Source organism: Theropithecus gelada, chromosome 7b (genome assembly GCF_003255815.1).
Source record: "Theropithecus gelada isolate Dixy chromosome 7b, Tgel_1.0, whole genome shotgun sequence".
Lineage (NCBI taxonomy): Eukaryota > Metazoa > Chordata > Mammalia > Primates > Cercopithecidae > Theropithecus > Theropithecus gelada.
This window is the reverse complement of record NC_037675.1, coordinates 23,642,797-23,663,397: the sequence shown is the minus strand read 5'-3', so window position 1 is coordinate 23,663,397 and position 20,601 is coordinate 23,642,797. Positions and strand designations below refer to the sequence as shown.

General features: G+C 42.3%; 1 long non-coding RNA gene and 7 gene segments (V, D, J or C); 1 reads left to right on the top strand and 7 right to left on the bottom strand.

Moving 5' to 3' along the window:
* The window catches only part of LOC112629379, an 881,832-nt gene that overhangs the window by 115,509 nt on the left and 745,722 nt on the right, over window positions 1–20,601 (bottom strand).
* The window catches only part of LOC112629380, a 766,638-nt gene that overhangs the window by 88,717 nt on the left and 657,320 nt on the right, over window positions 1–20,601 (bottom strand).
* Window positions 1–20,601, bottom strand: part of LOC112629366 — a 772,346-nt gene that overhangs the window by 135,970 nt on the left and 615,775 nt on the right.
* The window catches only part of LOC112629369, a 661,469-nt gene that overhangs the window by 100,958 nt on the left and 539,910 nt on the right, over window positions 1–20,601 (bottom strand).
* LOC112629376 overlaps window positions 1–20,601 on the bottom strand; it is a 484,771-nt gene that overhangs the window by 84,643 nt on the left and 379,527 nt on the right. The window contains 1 exon segment of the V gene segment in view: window positions 15,034–15,044. Within this exon segment, the coding sequence occupies window positions 15,034–15,044 (11 nt within the window).
* The window catches only part of LOC112629375, a 451,949-nt gene that overhangs the window by 67,623 nt on the left and 363,725 nt on the right, over window positions 1–20,601 (bottom strand).
* LOC112629378 overlaps window positions 1–20,601 on the bottom strand; it is a 416,220-nt gene that overhangs the window by 79,756 nt on the left and 315,863 nt on the right.
* LOC112629385 overlaps window positions 1–20,601 on the top strand; it is a 105,789-nt gene that overhangs the window by 68,255 nt on the left and 16,933 nt on the right. The gene's annotated exons all lie outside the window — the stretch shown is intronic.

The window sequence follows — 20,601 nt, the reverse complement described above, 5'->3', positions numbered from 1 at the left end:
ATTTAGCTGGGGAGCCCACTAGCTGGGATTCCTTACACTGGGACATCACTGTGTGTGTGTGTGTGTGTGTGTGTGTGTGTGTGTGAGATGGAACCTAGTCTGTAGTGCACTGGACTCACAGAGTAATGGGTTCTTGCTATATTTCAACTTTGCATTCTTCCCTCCCTCCTTCCCTCCTTCCCTCCCTCCCTCCCTCCCTGCATCCATCCCTTCCTTCCTCCCTCCCTCCCTCCCTCCCTCCCTCCCTCCCTCCCTCCCTTCCTTCCTTCCTTCCTTCCTTCCTTCCTTCCTTCCTTCCTTCCTCTGTTTTTGTCTTACAATTCCCAGGCTCATGGCAGACCATAGTAATCCAAGGAGACCTACCATTAGGAGTGAAAATGTGTCCAGTTCCCTGAAATGGCCAGTTGTTTTTGGAGGGAGATAGATTGCTTTCTGCTCTCCTGGAATTGCAGATTTCACAGTGAAGATTTGCTGCCCCAGGGAGAGCAGTGGGTGGAATGTAAAGTTATTGCTGTCTCTGGAAATCCTCTTTGATTTGTTCTGCTCGCTGGAAGACTGTGGGGGTGTGCTGGTCCTGGGGTAGAACCTAGAGAAGCCATGACACAGGTTTTCATGCTAACAGTAGACTAATCCTATGTTTTTGTTGGTAGAAGCCCATTTATAAAAAATAAAACAATGGTTATTATGTACTTCCATTCAACAATATCCCAATAAAGAGGTACAACTGGATAAACCTGGATTGGGAGCAGATGGAAAATTAGTTTAAAAGGGCCCAAACAGGAGCCCCTCCTACTTTGAAGTAGTCTCTGTGTACAAGAAAAAGCATTTCCCACTTTCCTCCTCTGAAATGGAGAAAAGAATTTTGCTCAAGGTTCTTGGTTGGGAGTAGGCTGAGGGGATAGCTCAGTGTTAGAGAGAATTAAATGCTGTTTTCTTTTCCTTTGGTGGTAGGACTTACGGAAATGTAGAGTGTTTAATGTTTATAGAAAGCTCAAATTTTGTAGCTGGAATCATACTTCTGTGGAATTAAGATTTTATTATACAGATCTTACATTCCTTCAATTGGCTGATTACCCCTGGGGCACCACAGGGTGGTGACAAGGGTGGGCCCTCCCAGAACCCTAGAAAAACTCCCTGCTTCATCTCCTGTGGGGAAACAAATAAATACCCTTCATCCTTCAATACAAGGGAGGGGAGAAAGTTGTAGGAGCATCTCTGGGTGTGAGACCCTCCCCTACTCCACCTCCAGTGGGAGACAGCAAAATGACCCTATCTACTGTGATGGTTCTATGATGCCAGAGGAAGGGAGAAAACAGATGGATGGGGACTTGTCCTCTTTCCCTTGGGAGGGGGTGGTGGGTCTGGCCTTCCATGCCAGGGGCTCCCATAGCTATTGACAAAAACTTGCATGGCCCAGCAGTTCCACGGGTACATCCCAATTCTTGAGCTAATATACCTACTACTTTTTGCTTAGTTTTATTACAGATTGGGAGAAAAAGGAATGAGGCTGAAAGATTGCCAAAACATGGAGTCAGGGCTAACTGAGGAAACAATGGAAGAGCAACATGGAATCACTGCAGGATACTTTTGGAAAGGCAACTGTGTAGGTTTAAAAAAAAAAGTGGCTTGAAGTGTAGCTTTGGGGGCTAGAAAAGAGTTCCTAAACCATTAAGTGGGAAAGTGAGTACGGCATTTCAGTGGGATCTTAGACTTACAGCAGCTTGGGCCACTATAAACCAGTGTCCTGGTCATGTCCCGGGAACCTCACCCACTATGCACCTACTACTGTCCCATTGTCTGAATATCTGAAGTATGCAGGTATGAAGTATAACCTGCATACTTCAGATATTCTTGCTGGTTATGTGGGGTTTATATTGAGTTTGGTGGTGTGTGGGGACTGGTATAGGGGCAAGGACTAGAGTAAACACACTTTCTTTATAACATTCACCATGGCTAGAGTTGCCACAGTGCAGAGTGGTTGTTTTATAATCACCACTGTACCGCTGTGTTAAAGCCTGGTTTAGAATGCGAGTGCTGTTATATTCATCATGTATATGACAAGTTAAAGGGCTCTTAACATTGAGCTATGTAATGAATGTTTAGTATGAGTGAATGAAAAAGATTATTGAATAGAAATACTAGCTATCCAATTGGCAGGGCTCTAATTGCAAAGTAGTCTGAGTGTTAGCACACATGCATAACCAAGTAGTGACTGTGGGAACTTGGGAAGTTACCAAAGGAGGGCAAAGGAAATACTATGTGCAGCAAGATTCCTCTGGCATGGTGAACAGTCTCAGCATCTATCCCACTGAAATAACATCGTGAGTGGGATCACGGTATATGACAAAGCATACGGTATCAATCTAGCCCATCAGCAGTGTCCAGGCTGTGGTGAGAAACCAGAGATGTAGTCTAACATAAGATGCATAGGGAATGGCACATGCCAAGGAGATGGACTGGAAGAACCCAGGGAAAGAGGATTTTTGGAAGAGTCAATTGACAGCTATCTCTCTGTCAGAATACCTTTTTTAACAAGGTGCCAGCTCACATCCCAGACTGGTGACCCAGAGGCTGAGCTGAGAGTCACAGCTGCAGCCTGCTCAGATAACTGTTTCCTTTATTGAAAGCTGCTGTGTTTGCATTGACTCACAACATGGTTGGGGACTCAGCTGGACAGCATACCAAATGCCAAGCAGAAATTCCTAATGCCACCGTCTGCCCAGAGGACTCCTTGTTAAAAAATATTATGGCACAAACTATATGTTTATCCAGGGAAATGTGATAGGGAAGCAACACTAGCAGAAAAGTAAAATACAGTCTAAAATACCATGGCAGTTGGAAAAAGTTTGTTTTCGTGAAAGATGCAATTCAGTCAATTTCCCTCTGATTTTGACAGGTTGAACTCTAAGTTTCAAGTATATGGAGGCTAAGTCAAAAAAATGTTTTAGGGCAAGCAAGATGAGAAAAAGCAGCCTCTGCATACACACATGAGGGAGCTGTGCAAAGGAACCAATGTCCACACTATAGTCAGGGCCTCCCTGTGTGGCAATCAGGAACCCAGACTCACATGGATCATCTAGCATGAAAAGGCTCTTGGCTTTTCTCTAGTCGATACTGAGGTTCTATCAGTCCTCTTTTCTTCTAAGGGCATATGAAACCTTGGCTGATTTTGACTGGTAAAGGAGGCCTTGGGAGAGGCTTAGAAAATAATGGGATTAAAATGCAGAGGAAAGACCAGAAGTGCAGCCGCCACATGCTATTATTAGAACTGATGGTGAAACACCTTTCTGCAGTCCAGAGAGCCTTCCTCTTCTGACCTCCTCTTTGACCCTGAATCTAATCCTGTAAATGCTAAGGAGTCAGCATTATGTGGTTGAATTATACTCTGGTTGGGTGGGAGCACTTTAGGCAAGCCCCTGGCACCTTCTTTTTGTCTTTTTATTTTAAAGTAGGGAATAGATCCAAGTGAAGGCTATTGTGAAGAGTAAGTCATCCATGGCTGTAACACGCCAGCATCGCCAGATGGGGTGCGGGAACATAGGCAATTTATAAAACCTTTGCAGCAGCTGCTGTGACCACAAGGGATGATACTGGCTCAATTTAGCATTTTTAAACTTAAGTATTCACCTCATGCTAATGTATGTAGCTGTGTTCTCTCATTTGAAGTTGTTCATTTGGAAATACAGAAGGATGAGACATTATTCTTTAAATAAAATATTCCCTTTCATTACATCTGTGTCTCAGTGATCCCTAAAGCAGAAATTCAGTTCAAACATTAAATTCAATAATCATATATTAAACAGTTACTCTGCAATGCACTATGGAAACTGAAGATGAAACAGACCAAGGATCCCCGCCTTGAGGGGTTTATAAATTAGGAAGAGGATGAAGGAAGTGTGCAAACAATCATGGCAAAAGAGAAAACACATGAAATAACTCAAGAGTGGTAAGTGCTAAGGTGGTTCAACTGGGGGAAGATTATATCCTCAGAGGAGAGTTTTGCATTGGAGATATAAATTTGGGAATCATATGTGAAATTAATGCTGCGAGGGTGAATGAGATCATCTAGGGAGAAATAGAGAAGAGAACATAGACCCAGGCAAGGACCCTGGCTGATCTAGTATTTAGAAGATATATAGTGGAGGAAGAGCCAGCAAGGGGGACTGAGAAGGAGAAGCCAGTGATGAAGAGGGAAATCAGCCAAGAGTGGCATCTCAGAAGCTACGTGTGGAAAACATTTTGAGGAGGAATGGGTGGCCAATGGTGTAGCTAACCACTGGGAGGTTGTCTGATCACTGGCTATTTACTTGTGTGCTTGTCTTGTGTCTGTCTCCTCTTATTTTATACAGGTAAGTCCACAGGGAAGGGTGCATGTCTGTTTTGCTCACACCATGTACTCAATGCCTGGCACAGTACTTGGCACATAGTAGGACTCAAGATATATTTGTTGCAGACAGAAAGGAAGGAACAAAAGCCAGTCTGAAGTGTTTATACTTAATTCAGTAGACAAAGAGTAGTATCTGAATCGCATTTTCAGGTTTCTGACATTGAGTTTGGTCTTAGCAAAAAATGCAAGCCTTCTTTTTGAGGCCTGTACAGACCCATTGGCCTTACGCGTAGCTCCTCTCAACATCATTAGGTACCCTTCAGTCTGGATGCACAGAAATGAGGAAACAGCAGGAATCTGTCTGACTGATTCCCACATAATCCTTTGGGATAGTATTTGCCTATAGAATTTCATGAGTCTTAATGGCTGTGCCATTACAAAAAGAATTCTGTAATTCCAATCCCACGTTAAATAGGTATCTTTACAGCAGGGGTTCTCAGAGCATTTAATATGGTAATAAGAATTTAAATAATAAGAGGAGGATATTAATATGTCGTGTTTGCCAAAATTATCTGATGGTGGAATTCTTTTAAATTGTGCAACAACTGTTAACAATTTAACAGTTGAGGGATGTTAAATTGTTGGGGAGGGTGACATTCTGAAGAATAATTGGGCAAATGTTGCCCCCGAAGAATTCTAAGAAGAAAAAAAAGCATTTTAAATTCCTTTTTAGTTGACAGCAGGAGAAACTCCCCAGGATGGAGACAAATTACATGGGTGGAGTTAAAGGGTACGGTAGGTTATAATTATTTTTCTGAAGTATTTGATCCTTCTTTCCATGAAAAAGGTTATTGATTTCTACCCATTGCTATGTGTCTTGCAGTGCCTTCTGTGGGAAAGGTGTGAGTCCCTGCTTAGTTGATTTTGTGCTTGGCCATGGAAGGGCTTTGGCCAATGAATGTGAGTGGACATGACGTCTGCTGTGTCTGAGCAGAAGTTTTAAGAAGTATCTTGAGTTTCTGCTTGCATTTCTCTTGTTCTTTTTCTTCTGTCATAAAAACAGTGCGGAGGGGCATGGTGGCTTATGCCTATAATCTCAGCACTTTGGGTCATTAAGGCAGGTGGATTGCTTGAGCCCAGGAGTTGGAGACCAGCCCCGGCAACATGGCAAAACCCCGTCTCTACAAAAAAAAAAAAAAAAAAAATCAAAAATTAGCCAGGCATGGTGGCATGCACACCTGTAGTCCCAGCTACTTGGGAGGCTGAGGTGGGAGAATCTCTTGAGTCCAGGAGGTTGAGGCTGCAGTGAGCTGAGATCGCACCACTGTACTGCAGCCTCTGGGCAACAGAGCGAGATCCTGTCAGAAAAAAAAAAAAAAAGTATGTCCCAAATAGTGGCTTATCTTTCATCTTGGGCTCTGGAATGGGAAGACACAGGGAGTAGAGCTCAGCAGCCAACTGGTAGTAAAAGCAGGAACAAAAAGTAAATGTTCATTGCTGTAAGCCACTGAGGTCCTGGCACTGTTCGTTACCACATCAGAGCTGACTAATACAAAGAGGACAATATGGAAGGGTGATATGACTATGGCAGCTGTTTTATTCCAGAGCTCTCAGAAGAGACACAATTTCAGAGGAGAAGCAGAAAGCTGAATCAGAATGGCTCAGTTTACAGGTGACTTTTTTGTACAGGGCAAAAGTTTTACTCTTGCTGTGATTAAAAACAACTCCATAAATGAAAATGGTTCAATCTAACCCAGATAAAGATTTATAGATCTGGTGTAGCTACAAGGCGCTGGGATATCTGAGGAGAAATCTCAATATTTCACACCAAATGAAATCAAAGAACACACCAAGGTGAAGGTTCACAGCCAGCCCCATTGGCGTGGTTGCTGCTCTATAAAGCATTTTACTAGTCTCCCTGGGTTTCCTCACATTGGCAGGATGAGGCTAGGTCAGTGCACCAGTGGTACCAAATTCTGGGAAAGCCCAGAGGTTTGGGAAATCTCTTTAAGAACAGAAAGTTATTAATAAAAGGAGTGATCATCATTCAAGGAAATAATATTCTCCTTTTCCTCTCCCCTTCCTCTTTGCTTTTCTTAATTCTTTATCTTTGCAACCCATACCACTACCATTTTGGCTGCTCTGTTCTGCGGTGTGTACAATAGCAGCATTTTGGAAGTATCTAAGTTTTACTTGGCAGGGAATTAACTACATTCTGTGGTTATAGAACCCCTATGAAAGCTCTGATATAAATCCACTTTCCCACAAAAAGAAACTGATTGTGTCTAGTCTGGGGTTTTGTATTTTTCCATACATTTTCAGTTTATTTATTTTCATTTTTTTAATTTAAAATTTTTTTTATTTTACTTTAAATTCCAGGATACATGTGCAGAGTGTGCAGGTTTGTTACATAGGTATAAATGTGCCACGGTGGTTTGCAGCACATTTTTGGCTATTTTTCAATATTTTAGTTTTTCTTTTTATTTTAATAGAGACGAGGTCTTGCTTTGTCACCCAGGCTGGTCTTGAACTCTTGGGCTCAAGCAATTCTCCCATGTTGGCCTCTCAAAGTGTTGGGATTAAAAACAAACAAGCAAACAAAAAAAGTGTTGGGATTACAGGCATGAGCCAGCGCGCCGGGCCTATTTTCAGTTGTTTATTTTCACTGCAAGCATCAGAGACCAAGGTGAGTGTGTTTGTGTGTAACTGTTGAGGATGCTCATCTTCTCTCCTGGGTCATCTTAAGGAACCTGCAAGCACACCTTACCTCAGGGAAACAAGTGCTTTTTCTGTTATGAGCCTATGTCACCTCCTGTGACAAGCGCTCCCCATCTCTAGGCCATCACTTTCTTCTCTGTGTTCTGTTTTCTCCTTTCTCTGTTAGTAAGTTTCTATTTTCATGTCTATTTCTTCTACTAGGAAGAGCACCTTGAGGACAGGAATTGAGCTTTGGCCGCCTTTGTAACTGAGCGTGTGGCACAGGACCAGGAATATTCTACGTGCTCAGTACATATTTGAGGGATGAGGATATGCATCCCCATAATTATAGACTTGTGTATTTTAATGATACAGCTACTGAAAATAGCGACACAAAATGAAAAACACCAAGAGGGCTCATCATAAGCCTAGCCAGTAGTCACTGAGAAAATAATAATCATTTTGGGCTCCTCTGATTTCTTCATGTCTAGCTAGACTCTCAGGGCAGGTTTTACTTATCTGTTCAGGGTCCCTATGTGGAAGCTGACTCAGACCTATGGAGGACCCTCCAATCCTGTTCAGTTGTCCTGTGTGCCTAAGAATGGGCTCTTGAGTATGCCAGACAGAATGAGTATAAATCAGTGGTTTCTAAGAGGCCTTGAACTCCAGCTCAGGATGACATTGGAGTCTCCGAGACCCCTAAAAAGTGAGAATATGGCAAGGCTTGAGGCCCCACTGCAGCCCAGAGTATGTGATGATGATCAAATTCTGGGAAGTCCCAGAATATGGGAAATTCATTCATTTATTCATACAGATATGTTTATGCGATTTGTCAGGTTGAATAAGCAAATGCAGATATAGTCCTTGATCTCCAGAGCTTACAGACTCATGAGAAAATAGGCATAATCAAATTAATAAAATATTACAAACTGATATATGAAAGCATTAAAGAATAAACAACCTGAACTTGTCAGGAGATCTCAAGATGCCTCTGAAAAAAGGATGTGTAGACTTTGATCTTTTTTGTTTAACTCCTTTCAATAGGAGTTAAACAGGGGATGAGGAGAGGGAAAGTGCTGCAAAACCCTGGGGTGGGAAGGCACCTGGTACATTCAAGTATTTAATAGCTGGAAGAAGGCATGTTTGGAAAATGAGGGGGAGAGGAGTGAGGTATGGCAGAGGAGATGAGAAGGAGTCAGACTGTGCAAGGTCTTAGAGGACTTTTAAGGATTTTCGTGTTTTGCCTATCTGCAATGGGAAGTTACTGAAGGATATTTAATGAGGGGTATGACGTGATCATATTTGTATTTTGGAGAGATCACTCTGGCTGCTGTGGGGAGGAGATATTGAATAGTACCAGAGGCCAGCTAACTTAACTCAACAGGCTATAGAAACAATCCAAAGAAGAAAATCATGGTTTTGACCAGCCTGGTGGCAGTGGATGGAGAGCAGTGGATGGGTTTGAAATGATGGTGTTATTCCTTCAGATAGGGCACCTTAGGCTAGGGCCATATTCATAAGGAAGACCTTGATTTAAGTCTTGGAGTTGAGCTGAAGTGCCTTTGAGACACCTGAGTAGAACTGTTGGTCAGGTGGACACATAGATATTAATTCATGTATTCAACTCACATTTATTGACTACCTGCTACAGGTTAGTCACTCTATTAAGAATCATATGGTACAGGAAAATATATTGAACTTGGATTCTTCTCTCAAGGAGTTTAAAATTTCTTAGACAGTCATGAGGAGTGGTTGGACAGGATAGCTATCTTTAAATATTTGAATATGCGAAAGTGAACTTAGTCTGCCTTACTCCGGAAGGCATAACAAATATAAATATATGAAGTTATGGGAGGCAGATTTTGATTTGGTTTAGGACAGATTTTTTGAAATAAGAATTGTCATTGAAAATATTTGAATTGAGACTGGATGATCTTATTCATTCAATATTTAGTGAACATTTAAACTGAATGAGGGGATTCCTACTTGGCTTTTAAGATCCTTTCTGGCTTTCAAATTCAATGATTCCAATTTTCTGTTTAAAATCTTAATTTTCAGAGTGAAGGTCACAACTTGGATTTCCTTGAGTCCATTTTCTTATTTGGATCCTACCTATATCATCCTGAGAGCTTTCAAGATGGTGTAATGAGGACTTTCTCAAGGCTATGGCATCTTCCGAATCGAGAACGTGTTATATGATAGAAGTAACATTCTCTTCATTGCCTATCTCTGGCCTCCGCTAATGCAGAGGAAGTGGCATATTTACATGGTTTCAGATTCCCTTATTTTCTCTTGCCTTTCACTCATAGCCATGGTTTCACAATGTTGGATGACCTCTTTGTGAGGGCAGCCAGGAGATGGCACTGTTCCTGAAGCCAGGATGCCTTCTAGCTGCCTTTGGGCATCAGAGAGGAATTTTCTTTTTCTAGCCATCTAGCCTGCCCAAGGACTCTTCTTGGGAGCCTGGTGAGAGTGGCAAGCCTATTCCTATGTCTGACAGTCAAATTCAAAGTCTTTTTGAGGGTTGACAGACACTCTCTGGGATTTCTCTTCACTGCTCTGAACTCTTCCAAGTCATCCCTTCTCATGATGGATAAGAATTACAGAAAGCAGAACAATGGAGGCAACAATAATATGAATTTAGTCAACTATCAATTGTCTTTACCACTGGAGGGGGAAGAAAATTAACAATACAGGGTGGGCATGGTGGCTCATGCCTGTTATCCCAGCACTTTGGGAGGCCAAGGCAGGTGATTCGCCTGAGGTCAGCCTGGCCAACATGGTGAAACCCCATCTCTACTAAAAATACAAAAGTTAGCCAGGCATGGTAGTGGGCACCTGTAATCCCAGCTACTTGGGAGGCTGAGTCTGAAGAATTGCATGAACTTGGAAGGAGGAGGTTATGGTAAGCCGAGATCATGCCACTGCACTCTGGTCTGGGTGACAGAATGAGACTCCGTTCCAAAAGAAAGCAAGAAAGCAAGAAAACAAGAACAATATAAAAACAATAGTGGGTGTTCATTTCACTCATGTGGCTTCGGGATTTCTGCAGACACTTGGTCTATGCCTATACTATGCCAGGGCCTACAGTGGCCCTGTGTCCACTTAAATCTGAGGCTTCAGATGTTACATAAAATGCTTCCTTAATTACCTGCTAGTAAGCGTAGGAATTATTTAAATTTTCCAGGTTTTTTACTTTAATTTTTGCCCGGTTTCTTTTTTCATTGTGTCCAGACCCTCAGATTGTTGGGCAGTCCAGCTCTTTTCTCCCAGGATTCCCTCCTCCTTGCCTCTAGGCTATTTTTCATGCTCACCCCAGGCCTACCTCAGGTTCTACATTACCCCACTCCAACACAGGCCTGTACTTCATGTCCTCATTCATCCTGCAGGAGTGGACCACTGGAGGCACACATTCTTGTGTCTCCTGTTCCTCTTGTTCCTGATCAGACTTAACCAGACACCAATAATTTGTGGATCTTTTTTTTGGCTTCATCTTGAATTGAAGGTATGTGGCACAAGATTCTGGGTTTCCGTGGATAATCCATCATGGTGTGGTAAAAAGTATATTGACTCAGTAAATATTAATTCATTTCCTTATTTGCTTGTGGATGAATGAGAAATAATAAAACCTAGAATTTATGTAATACCTTATTCTAAGAAGTATACAAGGACTCACTATCACCCCAATAAGAATATTTATTATCTTAGTAGTAACACAAATAATCTGTAAGCTGAACTGGGGATGACTGACTGCCTATCAGTGAACCCTGGCGGCACATCAGTATCCCTTCAGGAGATTTTTTACAAGTATGGATTCTTGGGTGACATTTGCGAAAGAGTGATTTATTTATTTTTTTACCTCCATGAACATTTTCAGTAATGATGAATGCCTAGACCAGTGCTTCTCAAACATTAATAAGGATGTAATTTACCTGGGGAGTCTTGTTTAAAATGCAGATTCTAATTCAGTGGATCTGGGATGGTGCACGAGATTCTGCATTCTGAAAACCTTCCAGGTGATGCTGATTATGATTGTCTAGACTACACTTGGAATAGCGAGGTCTTAAGGCAGTGGCTTTCAACCCCAGGGGGAGGGAAGAGCAAGAGGAGGGGAAGGAGGTTGAGTCATCTGGGAAGCCAGAGCTTCAAGCCCACACCAATTCAATCAAAATCTCTGGAGATGTATCCCAGACACTAGTATTTTCAAAGGATATCCCCAGGTGATTCAAATATGTGGGTAGAGTTGAGAACCTTTGTTCTAGAGATGCCTTGACCACATCTAATGTCCATTTCTCTGTAGTCAGGGCAGGAGAGTCTGGGCACATGTCGCATGGTGAGAGAGGGAGCAAGAGAGAGAGGAGGAGGTACCAGGCTCCTTTTAAACAATCAGCTCATTCATGAACAAATAGAGTTTGAACTCATTTATCACCAAGGGGATGGAGCTAAACCATTCATGAGGGATCTTCTCCCATGAACCAGTGCCTTCCACTAGGTCCCACCTCCAACACTGGGAATTACATTGAAACATGAGATCTGGAGGGAACACACGCCTAAACCATATCAGCCTGTCAATATCCACATGAGTGAACTCGAAGTGGATTCTATTTCGGATGAGCCTTGAGCTGATTATAGCCCTAGGTAACACTTTGATGGAAGCCTGATAAGAGGCCTTGAGCCAGAGAATGCAGCTAAGCCACACTTGGATTTTTTGACCTACAGAAACTGGGATAATAAATGTCGTTCTGAACCTCTAAGTTCTGAAGTGATGTGTATGTGACAATAGATAACAAGTATACCCACCCTGAAATACCCTTCCTTTTCCTTCCTACTTATCCAAGTCCTGCCTCTTTTAAGCTTCAGCTATTCTAAGACAATTTTTTTAATGTGGTATGTATACTACACAGCCATGAGAAAGAATGAAATAATATCTTTTGCAGCAATATGGATGGAACTGAAGGCCATTATCTTAAGTAAAATTTCCTAGAAACAGAAAGTCAAATACTGTGTGCTCTCACTTATAAGTGGGGGCTAAACGACGTGTACACATGGACATGCAGAGTAGAATAACAGACACTGACGACTCCAACAGGTGGGAAGGTGGGAGGGGACTGAGGGTTGAAAAATTACCTACTGGGTACAATGGTTACTATTTTGGTGATGGGTACACTAAAAGCCCAAGCTTCACCACTGTGCAACATATGCATGTAAGAAATTTGCACTTGTACTAAGTATATACAAATAAAAATTTTTTTTACAAAAGCAAAAAAAGTTTTAAAAAACATTTCTTTTCTTTTTTTTGAGTCAGGATCTCACTCTTTCACCCAGGTTCGAGTGCAGTGGTGTGATCATAGCTCACTGCAGTCTCAAACCTAAGAAACTTTTCTCAGAGTGGTTGGTCCTTTCATAAACTCCTAGAGCGCTGCACATGAAATCACTAACCCTCATCATCATATGTGCTGTCTTATATTTTTGTATTTTTTGTAATCTTTAACTGTACTTTCGAATGCCCTGTCTTTTAAAACTAAATTGAAAACACATTGATGAGAATAGAACTTTGACTAGAACTTGCCTTAGAACTTTGCTATTCCCATGACCCGTCCCAATACCATGAACAGTAAGTACTCTAGAAAAAACATGTGATGAAGATGATAGCACATTGGAAGAAACGTTGAATAGAAGGTATCAGGAGGGTTGACTTTTAGTTGTAATTTTTACGGTTATGTCTACTCTGTGTCCTAATGCCCGAATTTTAACCTTAGGTAGAGAGAGGATTCCAGACAGATATTTGAGCAGAACAAAGAGAGCCAACAGGATGAAGGCACTACCTGGATGAGGGTTTAATGTTTGTATGTTTAAGCCCCTCTGCCTACTCGTCTGCTCAGTGGGTTCCTCCAGGTATTTGCTCCCTGCAGTCTCATACCTTCTTGGCTTACCCATTTCAACTTGGGACTCGGGAATCAAATAAATTTTTTAATTTAGTTGACCCATGCTCAACTCAGAAATTCCACGTTGCCACAAGTATTTGTCTCTAAGCTCTCTCTCAGCAACCGGCATGAAGGAAGCCTGTGCATTTCCCCTTCCTGCTCACTCCTACCGGTCCCCAGGACTCTTCGGCAGCTGAGGGAAGATATAAAACACTCAATACCTGAAATAGTTGTGGAAACATTTCAGAAAATGACTCTATTCATCCTTCTTCACAGAGTAAGAATTAAAGCTATCTCTAATAGCTTTGGAAATTTTGATTAGGATGGTAATGGAAAACCATCCTTGCTTTATCTGGCATATGCACATGAACACTTTCACAATAAAGACTGCAATGAGCTATAGCACTCATGATAGTAAAAGTTCTGTTTATCTCAGCCTGCCTTCACAATGAGAGGGCCTATTCAGTATTAAAAGCTGTTATTTTCAACCTTTCCTCAGGAGCCTGTGAGAGACAGGTGCAGCAACCCCCCACCCCCCACAACATCTCTCCACAAAAATCCTCACAGTCTTTTCTGCCCTCTTCAACTGATAAAGAAGGCCCCTCTAAGCCAACTGCAAAGATAAGCCCCTTGCCCCCACTTGAACTCCTGGCCTCTTTTATCAGATGTTACTGTTGAAGTGATCAGGCAGCTTCATCTCAGGTGTGGTGCACATTTTAGCCCGGGGTGGTCTCGAATTGGATCTGCCGCCTCAGTTTGGCCCTAGGGTTTCTGAAGCGGTCAGAAACGGAGCCGCAGCACTGTGGATATCAGACGCACAGTAGTAAGTCCCAACATCTTGTGTTGTTGCTTTTTGAATGTCAAGCATAAACTGACTTTTTAAAGTATCGATTTTCACCTTGAAATTATTCCCTAAATTGTCATTAGAATTGTTGCTTAGTTTGGAGATCAAAATCAGAGAGTTATCTTCACTCTTCTTATACCAGCTTATTTGATAGTTTTTCAGGTCCCCTCCTGTTACGCTGCAACGGAAGGTAGCAGCCTCCCCAATGAGGACAGTCAGTGCTTTGGTATCCGGTTTCAAAATTATATCCAATGAGACCCCTGAAATGAAAAGCCCTAAGTCAGAAAGACTGTGAAGAACTTGCTCTTCCCCAAGGGGATGGGGTATTACAGCAGTGCTCTGCAATGATACACTCTTTTTGGCCCCCAGAAAATTGCCCCAGGAACCCACATCCCTAAGAGCCAAAGGCCCCAGCCTGTCCTTACCTGTGCAGAAGATGGTGAGGAAGAAGAGGAGACAGGTCTTTGGCATGGCTTCACGGGCGGGGGGCAGTGGTGACCCTGCAGTAGGCCGGTGCTCTCCTGGCAGTCCCTGCCCAGATCAGCAGCTCTCTGCCCAGAAGAAGTTTTGTCCGTTACATAGGTGGTTTGGTGTTACTCACTTCCTGAGAGAGAGCTGTGATGGGCTGGCAAGGTCACAAGGTAAGTTGTTTATTCCACAAACATGGGCTATTGCAGGCCAGAGACTATTAGGGAAACATAAAGGTAAACAATATGGGTTTCTGCTTTAAAAAAATTCAGTTTCCTGGGAAGACAGACATACAATGACAAGTGTCAAGTGCAAATACAGTGGAGTGTTAAGTCCTATTAAAGAAGTAGATGTAGCATGTTCCAGGAGAGTGGTGGAAGGAAGTGCTTCTGCTTCCGGTACTCCGAAGGAAAACCCTGAACTGAGCCCTGAAAGTTCAGCAGGATGTTGTCAGCCTTCACTTCCAGAGTGCATTTCCAGGAGCGAGAATGGTCTGAGTAAGGCATGAGGGCACGAAGGCGCAAACCAGTCTGTAAAATATGGTCATTCTGTCTCCAATTTTCTGCTGTGTGGTCCCTAAGACCTCCTGATCTGTTACCTTCTCCAATCTCACATTTGGCCACTCCCCCACTTATGTTCAACACTTTAGCCACATAAAAATACTTGCAGGTTCAAAGATGTGTCATAGACTTCCAGATGCTCAGTTTTTACACTGGCTTCTCCTTCTTCCTGGAAAAGCCATACCGTCCTTCTTCTCCCTTCTTTAACTCTACCTGAGGGAGGTGTTCCCCTGGACCTCCTGCCATGTTGGGTCATGGCACTTATCACCTCTATTCTCTGATAATCTGCTTGTTTTCTGCATTGAACTTTAAGAGTACTTAGGGCCGGGCGCGGTGGCTCAAGGCTGTAATCCCACCACTTCGGGAGGCCGAGACGGGCGGATCACCAGGTCAGGAGATCGAGACCATCCTGGCTAACACGGTGAAACCCCGTCTCTACTAAAAAAAAACAAAAAACTAGCCGGGCGAGGTGGTGGGCGCCTGTAGTCCCAGCTACTCCGGAGGCTGAGGCAGGAGAATGGCGTAAACCCGGGAGGCGGAGCTTGCAGTGAGCTGAGATCCGGCCACTGCACTCCAGCCTGGGCGACAGAGCGAGACTCCGTCTCAAAAACAAAAAACAAAAAACAAAAAACAGTACTTAGAACATAAACAGTACCTTATTTATATTTGCATTCCTAATGCCCAGCACAGAGCTGGTTGATATTAGGAACTCAAAGATATTTGCTAGTCCAAGCAGGATTTCTAGATGCCCCAACTCTCAAGAAACCAAGAGGGTTGGTTGCTTATCTAGTGAAGACTGAGATTAGGAAAGAATTTGCCAGCAACTCAGGATAAAACATGGGAAATCCAGGTCTTTTACCCACTGTTGTAGGTGCAAGGAGAAGTGGGGCACTCTGCAGCAGGTGGTTCCCACTTGGATAGAACTTGCTAGGTACCTAGAGCAAGGTGCCTCCCACTTGGATAGAACCTGCTTGTAATAGCTTGTGGCTCACTGCCTAGGTGGTATCAGTGCCCACATTACCTACATGTAAAAGGAGCACTGACTTTGCAGGTCTACTAGCCCATGGTTTTGAATCTTGCTTTGTGACTTACCAGTAGCGGGACAAATTACAACTCTGAGTCTTGATTTCCTTATTTGCAAATGGGGTAATTATAGTTACCTTGCAGGGATGCTGTGAGGTTGAAATGAGAGAACACATGTGAAGGACTTATTCTTGTGCCAGGTACTCATTTAGATGTTGGCTTCTTTGCCTTGTCTCTTCTTCTTTGCCTTGTCTCTTCTTCTTTGCCATGGTGGGGTTAGTGACCTGGTCATAGCTCCCTGCCTGAGCCATAGTTACCAGGAGAGACACAGAGCTTGTTATTTCAAGCCTGGCACAGAACGTTCCTCTGAGGGAAATAGTGGTCTGTTGAGCCATGTTAGGCTGCCGTAGGACTTGGGTAGATAAATGAATGAGCTGAATGAAGCCGTGTCAAGAGACATATGAGTAGTATCAATCTACTGTGCCCTTTGGCAAAGGACTGTCTCTGGCAGCTAAGGATGGAAGACACATATAAGTTAGATCCCAATTTTCTTTGTCTATACAGGATAAAGAAAGGATGGGAGGACTTTAAGAAGAGAGAAGATGCCAAGGTCAAATCAAATTAACCCCATACCAGCTAGTATGCGTGCCCAGCTTAGTGTCATTCTCTGATGGTCTCTCTGGGGTCTTTGATATAAAACATTTACCCATAGTATTACTTCAATATAAATGGGAGAAAGTGCCAGAACTTCTGATTTTGTCACTAATTGGAAGTTTTAGAACTATTTTTCATTTGATTTGAGAATACAGCCATTCTTTCCCCATCCTCTTTGAGCTTTATGGGTGAAAAAAAGATAAATTTGGCAAAGGAAGGCCCTTTCCTTGCTTTATCTCTTACTTGTAACCCTCAAACTCCTCACCTAAAACCTTAGTAACAGCAAAGTCTTTCCCTGATGGGTGCCCAGGATTCACCTCTGCTTAGGCAGGGTGCTTATTAGCTGTTTCTCCTGTTCCTAATTGCTTTCTTTGCTTTCTGGTTTCTCTGCTGTGCCTCCAGCTGGTTGGACAAGCAACTGAAGGACAGGAACAGAAGTGAATGAAAAGAGAAGACGCTGTGTTTGTGTTTTCTCTTGGTTAGAATGCTGTGAGTCAGGACCTCAGTTGCTGGGTGTCCTGGGACTGCCTTCGGTAAGTAAACGATTCTTCTTCTTAGTCTAGCTGATTTGGGCTCAGAATGCTCAGATGGCTGGAATTAACTTTGTTTCTCTGATTTGTTCTACTGAAATGTCTGGGCCTCACTGGTTGTTTTAAAACAACATAAGATATTTTTGGAAATTAGTGAGGAATTTCAATGGGTGTCAAGGAAAATCACAGTGTCATTTGTCTCTAAAAAAATTTTGGCTGCCAATAGTCCATCTGCGACTCACTTTCCCAGCTGTGTGCCACCGAAGGAAGCAGCTGCTGAACAAAACAGCATAGAGGCAAGTGGGGCCTTTCTCAAGTTGTAATTCTGCTTCTGTTACTGACTTGGGACTTTGAGATGTAAATAAACAAACTTTTTCATATCTATTCTCAGCTCAGGATTTAATCCCTTTAGGATGTCTTCTTGGCTCCCATCACCTAACTCATTTTGAAATTGAAATATTCTAATTTCAATCTGTACTTTCCTCCTGGAACACCCCCATAATCATTACAACTAAGTATTTCTCTTGTTTCCACAAGCATCTGATCTGGGTCCTCTATTACACTGTGAGCCCTACTATGGTATGAGTTACACAATGCGAGAAGGCTTGGATCTCGGCGTGGCATGGAGCACATAGCAAATACTAATATACATGATTGAATACAAATATGCCACTTCTGTCCCCTGAGATTTATGGATACTTGATGAACACTTGTTAACTAGTTAAACCTTCTTGCTCACCTTTTCTTCTACGACTGTCCTCCAAGGATTGCATGGGGAGATTAGAGGGCTCCTAGTTCAATTGTGAGATGGTTGGGGCAGAGACTCTCAAATATTCCATCAGCTCCACCATAATTTTTGCTTTGCTTCTTATGGATCACTACCCCAAAACCTGCTCCTGGCCAGTGCTCACCAATCCATGCATGGTTCTGTAATGACTTTGTTCTTCTGCCCCTAAAGTTTTCTTTACCTTCAATAGTAGCTGGTTTTGAAAAAGAAGAAAGACGATTTCTCTCACTGGGACTTTTAGTATGGAGTAATGAATGACAGAATCAGAGACATGGATGACAGATAGAGCTGCATTTCCCTATTGCATGTGACGTGGCATTAGTCTTTGAGTGTCGGCTCTGGGAGGAATTGCTAAGTAGTTCCTTACTGGCAGAGCATACAGCAGGGTTACAAGAGTTGTAAGTGTCCTATAGGAAACCTGAGTCTCCCACGTTAACATTCAGCAATTCTGGCTCCAAGGAGCCCTGGGGAAGGGCAAGCTCAGGAGGAACAGGGACTCAGTCACTCATCAAATACCCCTGAGTCTCTGCCTGTCCCATGAGGGTTAAGACTTTGAAATCTGACCCCAAAACCAAATTTTACAAAGGATCGTTGCCCAACTCTTTATTCGAAGAAAAATTTCCTGTTTTGTGTTATCCCATGTCCCTGAAGGGCTGTTCTTGGCAGGGTAACCAGTGCTGATAAACCCATATGTTGGCTGCAAATGAGAAAGCTAGCAGGACAGCAGGGATCTGTGTTCCCACTGATGGATAAAAGACAGAATCTGAATTAGCAGGAGACCCTGCATTTTCAGGAAAAAAAAAAAAAACAGAGAAGACAGTCCTCACTTACCCCCAGTTCTCAGCTCAGCAGTTCATACCATCGAGTTTCCGTGGCTGGGGCCTTGAATAAACAGAGGCCGAAGTGGAGGTGTCTTTGTAGAGCCTCCTCACTTCTGGTGTCTTGGACTGATCCTGACTTCCTGGTTTTTGAGGATGACACGTCAGGCATACTGTGACTTAATTTGTTATCTTCTTGGAGGTGGGAACTTTTTTAGGTCATCTACTGTGCCTTTTATGTTGATAGAACAAATATTGTACTTTAAAAATATGCTCATAAATGACTTTAATTTTACTTTTGGCTTTAAATTTATAAATTATTCCATTATTCTATTCATTTAATGAGTGGGGCTACTGTTGTATTTTAATATCTCACAAAGCCTATATTTGCTTATTTTATGACAGTCAAGCAGAAATTACTTTCCTCTGTTTTTTATTTCTACATAGGAAGCCCTCAGTAATTTATTGCCATCCAGGAAAAAGGTCCTGAAGGCCTTTTGAATTGTATTTCTCTGAATTTCCATTGATATTTAATTCTTACTCGATAGGATACTAATGTAGAAAATAATGTTTGATTGTTCAAGAGACTGACTTATTTCTCATCAACAACTTCCTAAAGGCTCAACCCAGCCCAACAGAGGGAAAATTTAGTAATCATCATCAGGATATTATCACACTCAATGGCAAAAGTAGTTAATACTCACCGAGTGCTTTTCACATGCCAAGCCTCACTCTGAATACAGTAACACGTGCTATAGTTCACTTAATTTCTGCAACAATCCCTTGAGGTAGGTGTTATTGTTATCATTATTTTATAGATAAGGAAAGCAAGGCACAAAGTAACTTGCCCAAGGTCATATAGCTATTGAGTCAGTAAATGGAAAGTCTGGAATTCAAAACTCAAGAAGTCTGGCTTTAAAGTCTGAACTTGAGCTCAGTCCTTTTATGATGCTTCTTACAGCATGCCTGTCTATGTATCTATTCATCTATCATCTATGTATAAATTTACTGTACATATACATGTATACGTAGATATTTAATATTTTTTCAGGCTTTTAGAAATGTTGGTAAGTTAAGGGTATGTCATTAAGATGTTAATTGCTGGCCTTGATTTTGTATGTGTGTGCAATTCATTTGTCCCTCTGTGTATCAAAGACTGCTTTTATTTGTCAGCTGGAAGATTCAAGTAATTAAACAGGATTTAATTTTAATTTCTCATGGTTTAGCAAGATAAAAGTGAGGAGATCCTACCTACTGAATACATTTTATTATTTGAGAAGTGTTTGTTATATATGTTTGTATCCCTCACAATACTCAGTACATCAATTTGTAAGCCATAAAGGACTTTTAATTTTGAATGAATGAATCGATGATGCATTCAAGATGCAAGTTTAAGATGACACTGAACACCCTGTGTGTTGTTGGTGGATCCTTTGAATTTTCTGTGTTGAGGCTGCTTGAGGCTTACAGTGTTTGTTCAGTGTGATATCCAGTATGCATCATGGAGCCCACAGTGCACAGCAGTAAATGGCTCTGTCTCTTGGCTGCACATGCTTAAGGATTAAGATTCCGGAGAACAATTTTCTGTCCACAGACAACTAGCAACGCTCTGATTCCAGGGTGCCTTGAAAGGGATGGCAGATATGGGTAAGCCTTTGGTTAGCTCTCTGCAGATGCCAGCACACAGAACCATAATTCCCATCAGGAATATTATATTGGCATTGGAACTTGACATCTGTCCCAATCATGGTGGCCATGTTGGAAGGCTGTCTGATTTCAGTCTTGCAGGAGCCATCTGGCAAAGAAAAAACGATAGAAAATGAGAAATGAGAAGTGGTGGGAAATCGTACCCATTTACCTGGGGGCCACTTACAGAGGAAGGGCAGCACAATGTAGAGAAGCCAGTACATGGTGCGTATGCAGTTCTCAGTGCTGTGCACCATGTAGCCTACTTTGCATGCACAATGCA